General features: G+C 41.7%; 1 protein-coding gene across 1 annotated transcript; it reads left to right on the forward strand.

Annotated features, from left to right (window-relative positions):
- Positions 1–392: 392 nt before the first annotated feature.
- On the forward strand, positions 393–9,111 carry LOC115682912 (translationally-controlled tumor protein homolog). The gene is made up of 6 exons (XM_030607278.2): positions 393–466; positions 7,024–7,070; positions 7,821–7,894; positions 8,308–8,433; positions 8,522–8,679; positions 8,769–9,111. Exons 2-6 carry the CDS (start codon positions 7,043–7,045, stop codon positions 8,884–8,886), a joined length of 504 nt encoding a protein of 167 aa, XP_030463138.1. The 5' UTR covers positions 393–466; positions 7,024–7,042; the 3' UTR covers positions 8,887–9,111.
- The last annotated feature ends 5,098 nt before the right edge of the window (positions 9,112–14,209 follow it).

The raw sequence follows: 14,209 nt of genomic DNA on the forward strand, positions 1-14,209 counted from the left end.
CGTCGGGTCAGGGACAGTGGCTCGCCGGGATTGTAACGGCGCTATATATGGTGGCTGGCGATGAGCACTAGTTCCGCTGGGCTGCTGTGCTGAGCGCCGGAGAGGATGGGCTCGCCGAGAATCTGCAGAAAATTGTTTGGAATTACTGGAAACCGCTCGCGCTCACTGGCTGGTATCTCTGGGCGCTCGCTGGCTGTCGGAGCAGCGTCTGAGGCGTGAAGGGCTGAGGCAGGGACAACTCCGGATGTTGGAAGCAGCGTGGTGGTGCAGAGTGGGGCGTGATATCATCCGCAAGAAGTAAAGCAACGGTCGTTCATGAAGAGGAGTCAACACATGGCATGCAGTCAAGGGAGAGCTTCTTTGCATGTATCGTGAATATAGCCGATCTCTCTCTCTCTCTCTCTCTCTCTCTCTCTCTCTCTCTCTCTCTCTCTCTCACAATTGTTGTAGGTGCGATCCGAGAGAGTTGCGCAAATCTCCACTTATGTTGGTCTATCAGGATCTCCTCACCGGTAATAATTAGTTAATTAGACTTGCCACGACTATAGCTCGATGAGTCGCAACTATAGTAAGGTGATACTATTCATGCGACTTAAATTCATCAATCATTGCAAATGCGAGGTTTGATTTACAGAACTTTTTTTTTTTGGTCGGTAAGTTACGGAGCTTGAATCATGCAAACCAAAGGTAAGTCAAACAGTTTAACCAGCCATGCAGTCACGGGCATCGCAAAAACATGAGTCGTAAAAATGGTTTGCCTCACTTGGCCATTCACCACAAAGTTTCAAACCATGCAATTGGTATTGGTCCTCAAAATATATGAGCTCGAGTTTATAAATATTGAGTCATGGCAATCTTGATATGTCTTGCTCGGGAAACAACGCTATTGAATTTGTGTTGCTCCTCACTTATAGCGCTAATGTCACGATCTCTCTCTCTCCGATACAAAAGATGAAAGTTAATTAAAGATATGGGATTCATTAATTCGATGCAAAAAAAAATCGGGTCTTTAAAAATCACTACACAAAATGTAACGCACGATACATTTCAACATAAAAAGCTTATACAAAGGAATCACAATGATAATAATCGAAAACTAGACACAAAGATATGCTTAATACAGTCAAAGTGATCCAATTTATAAGGTACCTGATTTAGTTGAAGTTTCAAATGGCCGCTGCATCAAACACCACTCTAAACCATCATCAATCGTAGGGCTTCCTGATTTTACCTTAACTATGGCATTTCTTAATAAGACAATTCTACACATCCCCATCCATCACCAACGTTGTAGGTCATTATTTAATTGCTACAAATCAAAAATTTATTTTTGAAAAATTAAACTTAAGATTCGATATGTTTTTTTTGTCGAAGATTCGATATGCTTACCGTCAACAAAATCGTGATCGGTTTTAATTTATGATAAAAGCCCAAAATAAAGGAAGTAACAGTAATTCTATTACAAATATATGCACTCTTCATTAAAAATATTTGTCTCTTTTTATTTTGAGCACATTAACACATTTTATTTATTTGGCTGAAATGTAACCTCCTCTATTTTTTTTTCTTTTTGATTTTCTTTTTCAAAAAAGGGAACCCTGAAATATTATGCGTAAGAAAAACAGTGCAAAATTCACAAAAATCAGCAGTTTTTCCTTTTGACAATTTATCTAACAACATGGATTTCTAAAATCAAAGATCTTTGGATTACTGACACACTGGCTTAAGATATACCAGTCTATTGAAGAAGTACACAGCGAAAACACACACACAGAAAAAAGAAGCAAAAAGTAAAAAGTACGTGATGCATATGCGGATTTACGCAAGACAATACACCTATCCAAATAGAAGGTATGGTGGCAATAGAGAATCCCAAGGGTGCACACGGCCAAGCTCTACAAGCAAACGGTGCACTGATTCTGGTGGTTCACAGTGGCGTATGGTGCAGCCGCCATCTTCTTCAGGATCTGCTGCTTCTTCTTCACAAACACAGAAGATCAAAACACACACAGGCTTTACTAGGGTTTTGATTGAGAGCGATGGAGGTGAAAATGGAAGAGGGGTATAATATATATATTGAGGGGAGGTCACAACGATGGTAATGAGAGAATCGGGCAATTTCATACAAGGTATGCATAATCCGGGTTGGCACATGGAAGCCATGGGTGGAAGTGCATTCAATGCAAAGGATGAGACATAACAAATCTGATATGGACCGTGGATTTCTTCACTATTTAGTTGCTGATTTCCGGGGTTGCGCCCACAATTCCGATGATGACACTAGTGAAAAATGACTGAAAAATTACTCATTGAGAAGCTATCGCTTAAATGCTAAATCAAATTTGGACCGTCAAATTAGATAAGACCCATCCATCGCAATGGTTTGAATTCAGTTTGATTCATATACTACACTCATCTAACGATTTCTCAAATTGACTTGAGATTAACGGGGCTCGTTTCTCACGCGATGTGCAATTTTTTTTCTTTTTCTTGGTTTTTGCCAATTACATTGGCGATTGAATGGATAGAATCATAGAGCCAACCACACCGGTAAAATAAACTCGTGTTTCATTGTGGGAGCAATGGTAGTCTTGCATTTTTTTATTTATTAAATGATTGGCTTGATTTAGTAAAATGATTCTAAATGACATTTGGTTATTTTTGGAGACTAAATCTTTTTCCAAACATACCATGGGTTGAATGTGGAGGAACATAGCTGGCTATTTTCCATTATTAGGGTGCATTAATTAAGTTACTCTGGCTTTAGAGAGTGAAACCTGATTTGGAGGTTTTTAGGTACTTTCCACATTATCAGCCATTTATATCAATCATGACAATTCGACCAAAAAAAAAAATCAATCATGAGAGAAAAATTGCCATTATTGGATTCTTTGTACATTGTTGAACGTAATCCCTAACAATTAATGTAAATACTTAATTTGGATGGAAGAAAACATTGCAGTTTAAAAACACCGACAATTTTCCCAATCACACATATGCGCGTAGTTTAGGTGGAACAGAATTTAAGCAAAAAGTCCAATGCACTTCGCAGTTTTGAAAGTAAATATTTCTAAACCGATCGAAACTATTATTTTGATTTTGCGTGCTACCACTTCACTTATTTTTTTCCCTCGGAAAAAAATTTATCGGGTTTAGTTTGCAATTTCTCAAGTCAAGGTTGTAGGCAATGCTTTTCAAATGATTAGTCGAAAAATACTTGGGCTTCTTTCCCGAAAAGGGCATCGCATGGAAAATTTTAAACAAATGAGTAATGGTTTATATTTTGACACTGGTCTACAAAAGTATAGAATGCTTAACTTGACAAATTACAAATGGATCGCATTCAATATGAATATATATATATGGTACATCATTCAACATAGGGTTAATATCAGGAAAAAATCCAAACTGGTACACATATGACATATTTATCTCAAACTAATTTTTGAGTCCCCAAAAACCCCAAACCAGTACACATGCGATAAATTTACTCCAAACTAATATTTGGGTCATCAAAAATCTAAAATTGATACACTCATGACATATTTACCATCTATTAACTTCTGTCAAATTTATCCGTGAAATGGTTGAGCTAGATGACACATGACAATAATTCTACCACACGGGAATTCATGAGTTTCGGATAAATTTGTCACAAGTATACCGATTTGGGGTTTTTTGTGATATTAACCCTTCAATATATTATTTTTGCAAATCGATCTCAATATATAGAAAATTATTGAAGAGAGACCAATGTAATGTTTTTCGTAGTTTGCTCGGTGGCGAATGGGCTATGGCAAAAGTCTTCACCATATGTCATCATTCACACACAATTAATTACAAGACGATAAATGCCGCATATTTTTCAGTATCTACAATTGCAAATAATAAAGGGTTAATACCATGAAAAACCCTAAACTGATACACTTATGACACATTTATCCCAAATTATTTTTTTGACCACAAAAAACCCCAAACTGGTACACCTGTGACAATTTTACCTCGAACTTACACCACAAAAACCCCAAGCGAGTACACACGTGACAATTTTACCCGAACTAATTTTTTAATAATATTTTTTTGAATTTTTGAATTTTTGAATTTTTTTTTTCTTTTTTTTATTCATCTTCAACCTACGGCCGGTCGCAGGACGGTGCTCAGGCGGATGCCGGCAAGGTTGGCCCGCCCGGTGAGGCTCGACCTTGCGGCTTGGGCGAGGCGCCTCGCCGGCGTCGGCGACCTCGCCCAGCGCGGGCGAGGGTTGCCCTCGCCCAGATCCGGCGAGGCGCCTCACCGTGCCGCCAAGGCTCGACCTCGTCGGCCGGCCGGCGAGCTCGACCTTGCCGAGGCGTGGGCGAGGGGCCCCTCGCCCAGGCTCGGGACGAGGTTGCCCTCGCCCACCCGAGCGAGGGCATTCGTCCGAGCCGCGGCGAGGGACCTGCCAGGCATCGGAGCGAGGTGACCCTCACTGCGTCGAGGCAAGGGCGCCCTCGCCGGATCGGCGAGGGCGGCCCTCGCCGGCGTCGAGGCGAGGGCGACCCTCGCTTGACTACGCGAGGTTGCCTGCGCCCGGCAGTGTCTCGCCGACAGCCGCGAGGCGGCCCTCGCCCGGCGGCCAACGAGGCCAACATCGCCGGCTTAGCCTACGGCCGAGGTCGCCGGTCCGGCTCACCGACCCGAGAGGTTGAAGATGAAGAAAAAAAAAAAAAAAGAAAAATTAATAAAAATTCGAAAAAATAAAAAATAATATTAAAAATTTAATTCGGGGTAAAATTGTCATATATCTATTTGGGATTTTCTGTGGTAAGTTCATAGTAAAATTGTCACGAGTGTACCGGTTTGGGTTTTTGTAAGTTCAGTAAAATCGTCACAGTGTCTCGATTTGGAGTTTTGGTGGTCAAAAAATAGTTCGAAGTAAAATTGTCACGGGTGTACCAGTTTGAGGTTTTATGGTCAAAAAAATAGTTTGGGGTAAATGTGTCACAAGTGTACCAGGTTTAGGGTTTTTCATGGTATTAACCCTTTATTATTTGCAATTGTAGATACTGAAAAATATGCGGCATTTATCGTGGTATTAATCCAATAATAAAATGGTACACGACCTGGGCCCTTGGGCCTGGTCCGAATGTGGACTGAACTTTGGACAAGAATTGGGCTTTCTATTACAAGCACCTTCAATGGAATGAAACCCAAACCACCAAGGTCTAATTCTGACCATTTAAACTCCCTAATCAAGTCCAAAATTTCTAAAACCCAAGTCAAACCTATTTTATTGTGTAGCTGCATCAAGCCCATTTTTTCTATAATCGCACTAAGCTCACCTTAATTGCAATACTAAACCCATGACCCATCATTACCACTCTAAATCCATGGTCTTCTTCCTATATTGAGAACTCCATTTTTACTGATTCACCATCAACAAAACCTTGTCAACAATCAACATATCCAAGCCTTAGACTGACATCACCATCATCTACCTCCAGTCGTAGTACTGCCACCGTGGTCCGCTAGCCGGGAACCCACAAAACTAGACCGTCCCCCTCCGGCGACCGATTCCGAACGCCATCATCATTCATGCACAGAATACGATTTCGAAGCAAACGTACACAATTCAGAGAAATTCTTGACAGCATATACAATGAATCTTCAACTACTCATTCACAAAAGAAAGTTGTCCGGTAATCGTTGCACCATAGCACGAACAAGGAGCCAACAGATCTACTCCATCACACAGAGAGCGAAGTAGATCTAGTTGACAAACAAAATGGACACGAGAATCAACATGGCTCTAGTCAAATTTGGCAACTTATTTCATCAATGGTTTCGGTTTCGAACACGGTTCGACCAGATCTGACAATCGACAAAGCTAAACATGCGCATAATAACGAATTAGACGATTCTGGGGTAACTCGAACATTTTGGCAAACAGGAAGTGAGCATATTTATGAATGTGTTCATATAATCGAAGCACATGAAAAACTAACATTCCCGTTAACGCCAAACGTGTTAGTGTTGCAAGAATCACCAAAATATCTTGAAGTCTACTCGGAAATCACGCAAACAGAAACAAGATCTTAAGAGTTTTTGTTCTTACTCATGATAAACTGGGATGGAATATACTGAACTCACCTTGTCGGAGAAGAAATGAGTGGAAGCCACCTTATTTATTTTTTATTGGTTATTCTTTATTGTTTTATTATGTTTTATTACACAAAAAATGCATGTTTGATTTATTGGCCAAAAATCCAGACGTCAACAAGGACTTGATTGCATTTTTTTGCAAGTTTTTGAACTTAATTACATTTCTAGGACCGGAGACCGGACCGGCTAGTCTTGGGACCATCGGTCCAGTCTGGTTCCAATGGGATCAATATTAAATATTATTTGTGAACCGAGAACCGATTAATCCATTCTTTCTTTTGTAGTTCTGATTTGATCCAATAAGGCCATGGAAAAATTTGGAAAAATATATATAATATGTAAAAAAATTGAACAATTGGTTTTAATTGGACCAATATTAAATATTTTTTATATATATTAAATATTATATATATAAAAAAATTAAAAAAATATATATTTATCCATCCGGTCGATCTGGTCCAATCCGGTTCTCACCCTAGAACCGGGAACCGGACCGCCCTAAAACCGGTTTTACTTTTAGAAATCGAGAACCGGACCGATATTCTTAAGAATCAAACTAAATCGATCGATCTGATCCGATCCCAATTTGGGCGGTCCATCTTGCTTACCCCTTACCGACCATCCCCCGGAGCCGTCGTCGGTTGAAAGAACATGCGAATTATTGCGGAGAGAGAGAAGAGAAAGGGACTTTCTCGGAATATTCGCGCTCCTCGGACCCAAAATCGTAATTTCCGGGCGAAGCCGCAGCACGTTCTTCGGTCCGAAACCCTTGCCTATATATGCTCCCTGTCTTCGCCAATCGCAATCCCTCTCTCGCTCTCGCCATCCCCCTCCCCCTCTCCCTCGTGCTCCCGAATTCGCCGTAGGTACGATCCGAGAGAACCGTCGCGAATCTCCAATCATGTTGGTCTACCAGGATCTCCTCACCGGTAAGTTCGCCGGGCTCAATTCGATGGATTCTTGCGCGTAGCTTTGGGATCTTGCGGCGGGGGGGCACCCGTTGGTGGGTGGCGGGGTTTCTTCGATTTCGAGTTGGTGGGTTTTGTTTTGATCATCCGGGTCTAGATCTGCGGCGATGTTTTGGGTGTTGTGTGGGTCGTCGATCGAGTAGCGTGTTGGGATCTGGGGTTCTTGGCTTTGGATGGGGGGATGAGGGGATGATCTGATTGAAATATCTGATATTTCCGTATGTTTTTTTTGGTTCAGCGGTTGATTGATGCTGTTAATTGATTCGGTGAGTCATGGGTTTGTGGATGCGAGCATGAAAGTCGCCGACTTTTCGGTGGAATCGCGTGTTGAGTTTTGTGTCTTTGGAATTGGTGTGATCGATCATCTCATGAGGTTGAAGTTTATGTTTCTTTTTGAGTTCTATGAGGGTTCATGCCTGAGAGACTGTGCCTCTTTAAGTTGCGGTCGCAGCTGACCCGACATGTGTTGCAATTTCACTCCTTTTTCTGGGGTCAGATGGAAAAGTAATTAAGAGAAGAACAGGGAAAAAGGAAGAGGAAGATATTATAGAGGAATATATTGAATAGAGGGATGCAATATGTACATATGTGTGTCCATCTTTGTAGTTTGAGATTGGGAAGGTGGAATAAGACTGTAGAGCGATTGTTTCATTGAATTTCATAGCTGTTACTTGTTATTGATCGAATGTTTGCAATAAATGCTTATTCCAGGTGATGAGCTTCTCTCGGATTCGTTTCCCTACAAGGAAATCCACAATGGAGCACTGTGGGAAGTTGAGGGAAAGGTACTATATCTAAATAGCTCTTATATAATATCTCAACATCCATATCCGACATTGAGAAATTTCACTAAGTTTATTGTGACAAGTTAATTTATTAAACATATCGTATTTACTTGTGGTTATGCTGTGATTTTTTCATGGTTCAGGTTGTAGCTTTTTATTTTAGATTGAGTAGCTAGTAGAAAAAGTAGTGTATGGTCTTCAGGTAGTTTCTGTTCAGTCTCGGTGATTCTTTTGGGTAGTCAGTCGAGATTTGTTCATTTTTAAGATTGGATGAGTTATTTGGGAGGATTGTTTAATCATTTGCTCTCTATGGTTTGAGACTTGTCGTGATATGTGAATTCATAAATTGGTGGATTTTTCTCTGCTCTCACGATGTCACGAACACTTAAATTGACTGTGGTTTGTTTGAACAGTGGGTTGTCAAGGGTGCGGTTGATTTTGACATTGGTGCCAATCCCTCAGCTGAGGGTGGCGAGGATGAAGGTGTTGATGATCAAGTTGTCAAGGTGGTCGACATTGTTGACACATTCAGACTCCAGGTTATGATCACTCTACCACTGCCCGCATACTTGTTTAGCTTTTCCACGAGTATGGTATTTGATAAATTGTTGTTACAACCTTGAGCAGGAGCAACCCCCCTTTGACAAGAAGCAATTCGTCACCTATATGAAGAGGTACATCAAGTTGTTGACAGGCAAGCTGGAGGGTGAGCAACAAGAAGAGTTCAAGAAGAACATTGAGGCAGCAACTAAGTTCCTTCTGTCTATGCTCAAAGACCTTCAATTGTAAGTGGAATGAACAACAAAGTTGTCCTGCAATGTCTCCACTACTGCCGGGTTCTTAATTGTGCGATTGTCATGTTTTCTTCTTGCAGCTTTGTTGGCGAGAGCATGCATGATGATGGCAGTCTGGTATTTGCTTACTACAAGGATGGTGCCACCGACCCGACATTTTTGTACTTTGGTCACGGCCTGAAGGAAATCAAGTGCTAAGAAAGTGGGCGATGCTGCCAAGTCAACCTATGTTATCTGTAGTTTTAGCTATTGATTGAAGGACATTATTTCGGATGTTTTGTATCGGATGACTCACGGCTTCAATAAGCCTGGCGTTTTGATCGAATGTTACTCTCGTGGTTTGCTGTGTCGTTTCTTTGAAAGTTCCTCTTTGATTAACTTTTACATACCACTCGATATTATACTCGTAGATTCTGTACGGTCGTCCCCAATTTGTATCGTGTGGTCTTGCTTTTCTCGTCTTGAACATCTCTTGGCAGCAGAAGAGGTGTGTGTGGTCGGAAGAGAATTGGAATTAGATTCTCTCTGTTTAATTGACTGCAGCATGGATCAGATTCGAACCCACTTCATGGCGATCTGCTTGAGGTCGCCAAGGTGCATTGGTCGATGATTTGATTCCACTGTCCTGCTGTGAGGACGGTATGTTGATACTTAATGGCCTCAGTTCGCAAGCGGAGGTAAAGAAAATACATCATGCTGTGGATGATTTAAGGGATGAGCGATTGTTTATAACAATCATTCCAATCTTTCATGGTCTGCATAGCTCATAAAACAATAGCATGTGTAACGATTCTCGCTACTAGATTCTACATGAAATATGGTAGAGAGCAAAGTGAGCTCCTCAAGATGGTATCAGGGCATTCGAGCACGGAAGATGTACAAAAGATCCGGAAAATGGAGAGCCTCCGTTCTCTTCATACAAATGAAAAACTAGCTCATTCCACAAAACGGATTGGGATAAAATCTGCTAACTCGATCTGCTGTAAGAAGCCCGGAGGTGAGGGCCATCCAGGCGATAATACTATGCTTGGGGAGCATTCCATTTGCTCCTAATGATGCCTGCATAGTCGACCTTAGGATAGGTCTGCCTAATGAGGTTTCGGGCTGTTTCGGAGTTTCAATTTCCATCCAGGCTGAGAGGCCGAACGAGCCTGTCTTCAACTAAGAGTTGCGGGAGTTCTTGCATTAAAAACTGTCCAGCCATTCTGTGGCTAGGAGAAAGGTTCCAATGCCCAAGCTTAGCTTACCTACAGTGAGAAAGAGGGCTCTGCTTTGCTTTAAGACATTCGAGCAAAGTGAGTCCTCTCTATTTCAACAACATCATTATCTTTACCCAATGATGAACTAGCTCAAATATGCAACAACTGCTTCTGTTGTTCCCATCAAGCTAATCATATAATTCGGTGAACACTGAGGAGAGCTTCTATCAAGATGTGTCTTCCATCTAAAATGCAATATAAGTCCTTTTTTGGTACACAGAACCCTACTCTAAAGATCCGAGATATTTACTCATTCATTCATAAGCCTTTCAATTCGATAGTTCTATGATCTGAATTGTGAAGCTCCCTATTGTATGACGAAGCCTTACGGCATGCAAAGTTTCCAACGCAAGCCTCTCTCTCATCTTCCGTTCCCCTCCCTCCCTCTCAAAACAAAACCAATAGCTCGCACATCGCACTGTAGAAATTGAAATCACAGCACACCGAAATCGAAACATTCGACGAAAAAAGAAAAAAAAACCAACATATAGAGTTTTCTTCAGACGTCAACTTCCCATCACCTTCTTCCTTGTGATCACTTTCTGCACGAACTGCCCCGTACTCGATTTTGGCATCTTCGGTTTCGTTTAAACTTTTGAAAACAGCATCTGGGGAGGCCAAAGTTTCTGCAGCAACTGTAGAAATCTCCATGTCAAGTCTTGGTTTTTGCTTTGAAGAGTAGGGAATGTGTTTGAGGTTTTTAAGCTTGCGAAAGAGAGAGAGTTTCGACTTTTGGGCCATGGAAGAAAAAGATTCAAAAAAATTATCTAAAAATTATACGAAAAAAAAATGTCAATATCAGTGTCAGCTGTGCCACGTAGCCATATAGGACGGCTGGCGTCCATATCAGTAATTTCTTGCCCCAATTGGCCGAATAGACTCAATTGGTACCAAGAGAAAAGGTGAACCAATCGAGAAGTTTAGAACTAAATCAGTACCGATGCAATAAGTTTCAGACATTTTCGATGCTTTTTCCGACGAGAATATTGATCCGTTCAATCACTTCCTAAGTAGAATAGGAAGTATAAAGAAAACTCACCATTTAGTCATGGAATGTTAGTAATCACATTGTGTTTACTTGTGTAGCGACTCAAATCCAGAGTTAATCTGAAAATCACCTTGCAAAAGCAATGCGTGAAATTATTTCCTTTTTAGAAAAACGGGCAGATTATCCCCCGGAATTTTATCGATGCGGTAATGCACGCGTGGCGAAACATGGAAGGACGGCGATCGCACCGAGGCCGGAGATCTCAAGGACCGAGGAAGGTGAGGGCCTCGGTGAGGACCATGATGACGCGGTAGGGCTGCCTCGGCTCGCGAGGCGCCGGAGAAGCAATCGAGAGTCCACTCGAGGGCGGCCAAGCGATAGCTGCTCTCGTCCGCTCCCATTTGGGTCCAATTTGGGACCTTGCCCATCCGGGTCCAATCCCAGTCTTTCTCCTCTCTTATTGCAAAGAGACAGATCTTTGAAGATGCACGATGAAAACAAAAGCACAACATTCAGAGTAATCTCTTATATGTTCCATTTTTAGTAAATTGATTCTCGATAAATTATCCATCGAACAAACACGCTAAATCGTCATGAAACGATTCAAGAAGCGAGTTCAATCACGCGCATTTCCAAAGATCTACCCGACCGGAACACCGGATACAACGGGCTCGATCTTGCTCTTCGCCGTGTTCGGGCCAATCGACCATTCTAATCATCAATGTCTCTCCCAAGCCTAGTAATGAAGGAATAACTCGGCCAACCACCCTCCATTCCAACCGCAAATGGAGAGTCATAATCAAATTAATCATATGATGATGCGTGGAACTTTACCAAAACGCCTATTTCGTAGAGCTTCGAAGGTGGTCCAGAAGAGGAGACTCCCCAGTAGTTCCCAAATTGAATAACCTTATAAAGAAGTTGGACCCCATGGAGATTCAGGGCATTAATTGCCCGGCTTTTGCAAGGGTGTCCATGGAGAATCTATGGGCAAAGAAAGGGACATTACTACGGGTTTTTAGGTGATGCGCACACATTTAAGTCGCGTGTGGTCCTGTGATGGTCGGAGTTTTATTCTTGCTCCGAACCGGGGGTAGCGGGTCTGAGTCGGTCCCGATTTAGGGCCTCGTGGCGTGCTAGGATAAGTTCCCGAAACGATGATTGGAACCGGAGATCGTCGTGTAGAATGGTCGGTAGGGATGATGTAAACGTGGGAAGAACGAGTTTCTCTCGAATTTTGGCCTTTTTCCGGATTGATTGTTTTCCCACGGGTGTCTTGTTAACCATCGACATGTCGGCTTCGAGTTATCGGACCGAAGAATTGCTTGCCACCACATAAGTTTGGTCATCAATTGCTAATCAACTATTGGAATTGTAGATAGGAGTTGGGGGCATTGACCGAGCCGAATAAAACGAGAATTTGTTTTTCTTTTCCTTTCCAAATTAGCGATGCAAGATATTTTCCTTAGACGATCAATAATCACACTTTGACTTTATAATAGAAACGTATATTAGCGCCTATACACCAAGCACCAAATGAGCTCGTATTGCATGAGACCGAGAAAAGTGTCAAAAAAGTCCTCAACCTTTTGCATTTATGCCAATTTAGTCCTAAACCTTTTGCATTGGTGCTAATTTAGTCCTGAACCTTTTTTTTGTGCCAATTCAGTCCTCAACCTTTTGCATTTGTGCCAATTTAGTCCTAAACATTTTGCATTAGTGCCAATTCAGTCCTAAACTTTTTGCATTAGTGCCAATTTAGTCATAAACCTTTTTTTTGTGCCAATTCAGTCTTAAACCTTTTACAGTGGTGCCAATTCAGTTTTTCCGGCTAATAGCTATTCATGTGTTCAATGCAAAAGGTTTAGAACTGAATTAGCACCAAAAGGAGGTTTAGAACTGAATTGACACCAATGCAAAAGGTTTAGGACTGAATTGGCACAAAAAAAAGGTTTAAGACTAAATTGACACAAATGCAAAAGGTTTAGGACTTTTTTGACACTTTTCCCGCATGAGACCTAATCATCTTTTCCTGTAGCACTACAGCCATTACAACGAATCGATAATGTCTTTAGTCTGATGAGCAAATGTCGAGTCATCCCAACAGAAACAGAGCAAACAAGCATCTATCGTCACACGACTTTCTTATACTCGGTCGTTCCGACTCCTCCATTCGCAGCCCTAATCGGACGGCCGAGACTAACCGGACGATGCCTCTCGAGGCCGAAAATGCGAAATCTTAAACACTAGGGACCAATGGCCAATTTCAAGTTGGCAATCTCAATTAGTTGGACCTCATTACTCAAAAGACAATCTCTCTACCAGCCTCACATGCTTTGAGTTCAAGCGAGGCTCTATTTCAACAGAAGTGTACCGCAAGGTATGGTTAGGTCAAGGGGAGGCTACGTTTTTTTCATAATAAAAAGACTTTGCCCAACCCGGGCCCCACGCGTGCTGGGACCCACCCTCCCCCCTAACCAATCACCACCACCCATCATCATCATCATCGTCATTCTTATCCTTCCTCCCTATCTCGCGGGCCCCGCGCGGTGGCCGAACACGGCAGATGATGTGTCATCTCTGCTGGCCTTCGCTTTTGCTTTTGTTGAAATGGGGGGCGGTTCATTGAAATTGTTTTTTTTGGGTCATGCGTTCTCTTGAAATTAAGGGAGATCGATTTCGAACCGGGTCGGTTTCCCAATGGAAATCGACTCCGTGACTATCTGTTTCTAAGGAACCGAACCAGTCGGTTCTAGGGCGTTTAGTTCCGGCTCGTTTCTATTTGAAAATTGGTCTATTTTATATCTTAGTTAAAGAACCAAATCCTTATGCCGGGTGCGGACCGCTTCTTGAAGTTGGTTTACGTCACTCACTTGTTATCGAGATTAAACTAATAAACGATTCAAACTGTTAATGAAAAGGCTATTGTAAAAACAACGACGTTGTGTCGAACTTCTTCATTAATTGATGTCAGAGCTAAAATGTTATCTGTTCATCGTTAGAATAGCAGGGTTTTTTTTTTTTTGTTTTAACTATAATACCAATTGATAAAGAAAAGAAATGCACGCCAAGATAGATTTGGAGACTTAAACATGGGGAAATGCAAAACTTGACCAACTCACCAACCAAATCATTTTTTCATCGAAACTCATTGGAAACACGGAACGACATCAATGTCTACGTTGCTTGAATTAAGAATCGTGACGAGGATTCTCATTACCAAGCAGGGTAGTATCCAATTGAATTATTTATGGTATTTTTCTTTCAGTAAGAA

Source organism: Syzygium oleosum, unplaced genomic scaffold (genome assembly GCF_021117445.2).
Source record: "Syzygium oleosum isolate NSW1041296 unplaced genomic scaffold, Sole_v2.1 Sole_v2.06, whole genome shotgun sequence".
Taxonomy (NCBI): domain Eukaryota; kingdom Viridiplantae; phylum Streptophyta; class Magnoliopsida; order Myrtales; family Myrtaceae; genus Syzygium; species Syzygium oleosum.

Coding starts and splice junctions, on each gene's coding strand:
- LOC115682912 (XM_030607278.2), top strand. CDS start 7,043: ATGTTGGTCTACCAGGATCTCCTCACCG. Junction 7,071..7,820: donor CTACCAGGATCTCCTCACCG/GTAAGTTCGCCG, acceptor TGCTTATTCCAG/GTGATGAGCTTCTCTCGGAT. Junction 8,680..8,768: donor ATGCTCAAAGACCTTCAATT/GTAAGTGGAATG, acceptor TTCTTCTTGCAG/CTTTGTTGGCGAGAGCATGC.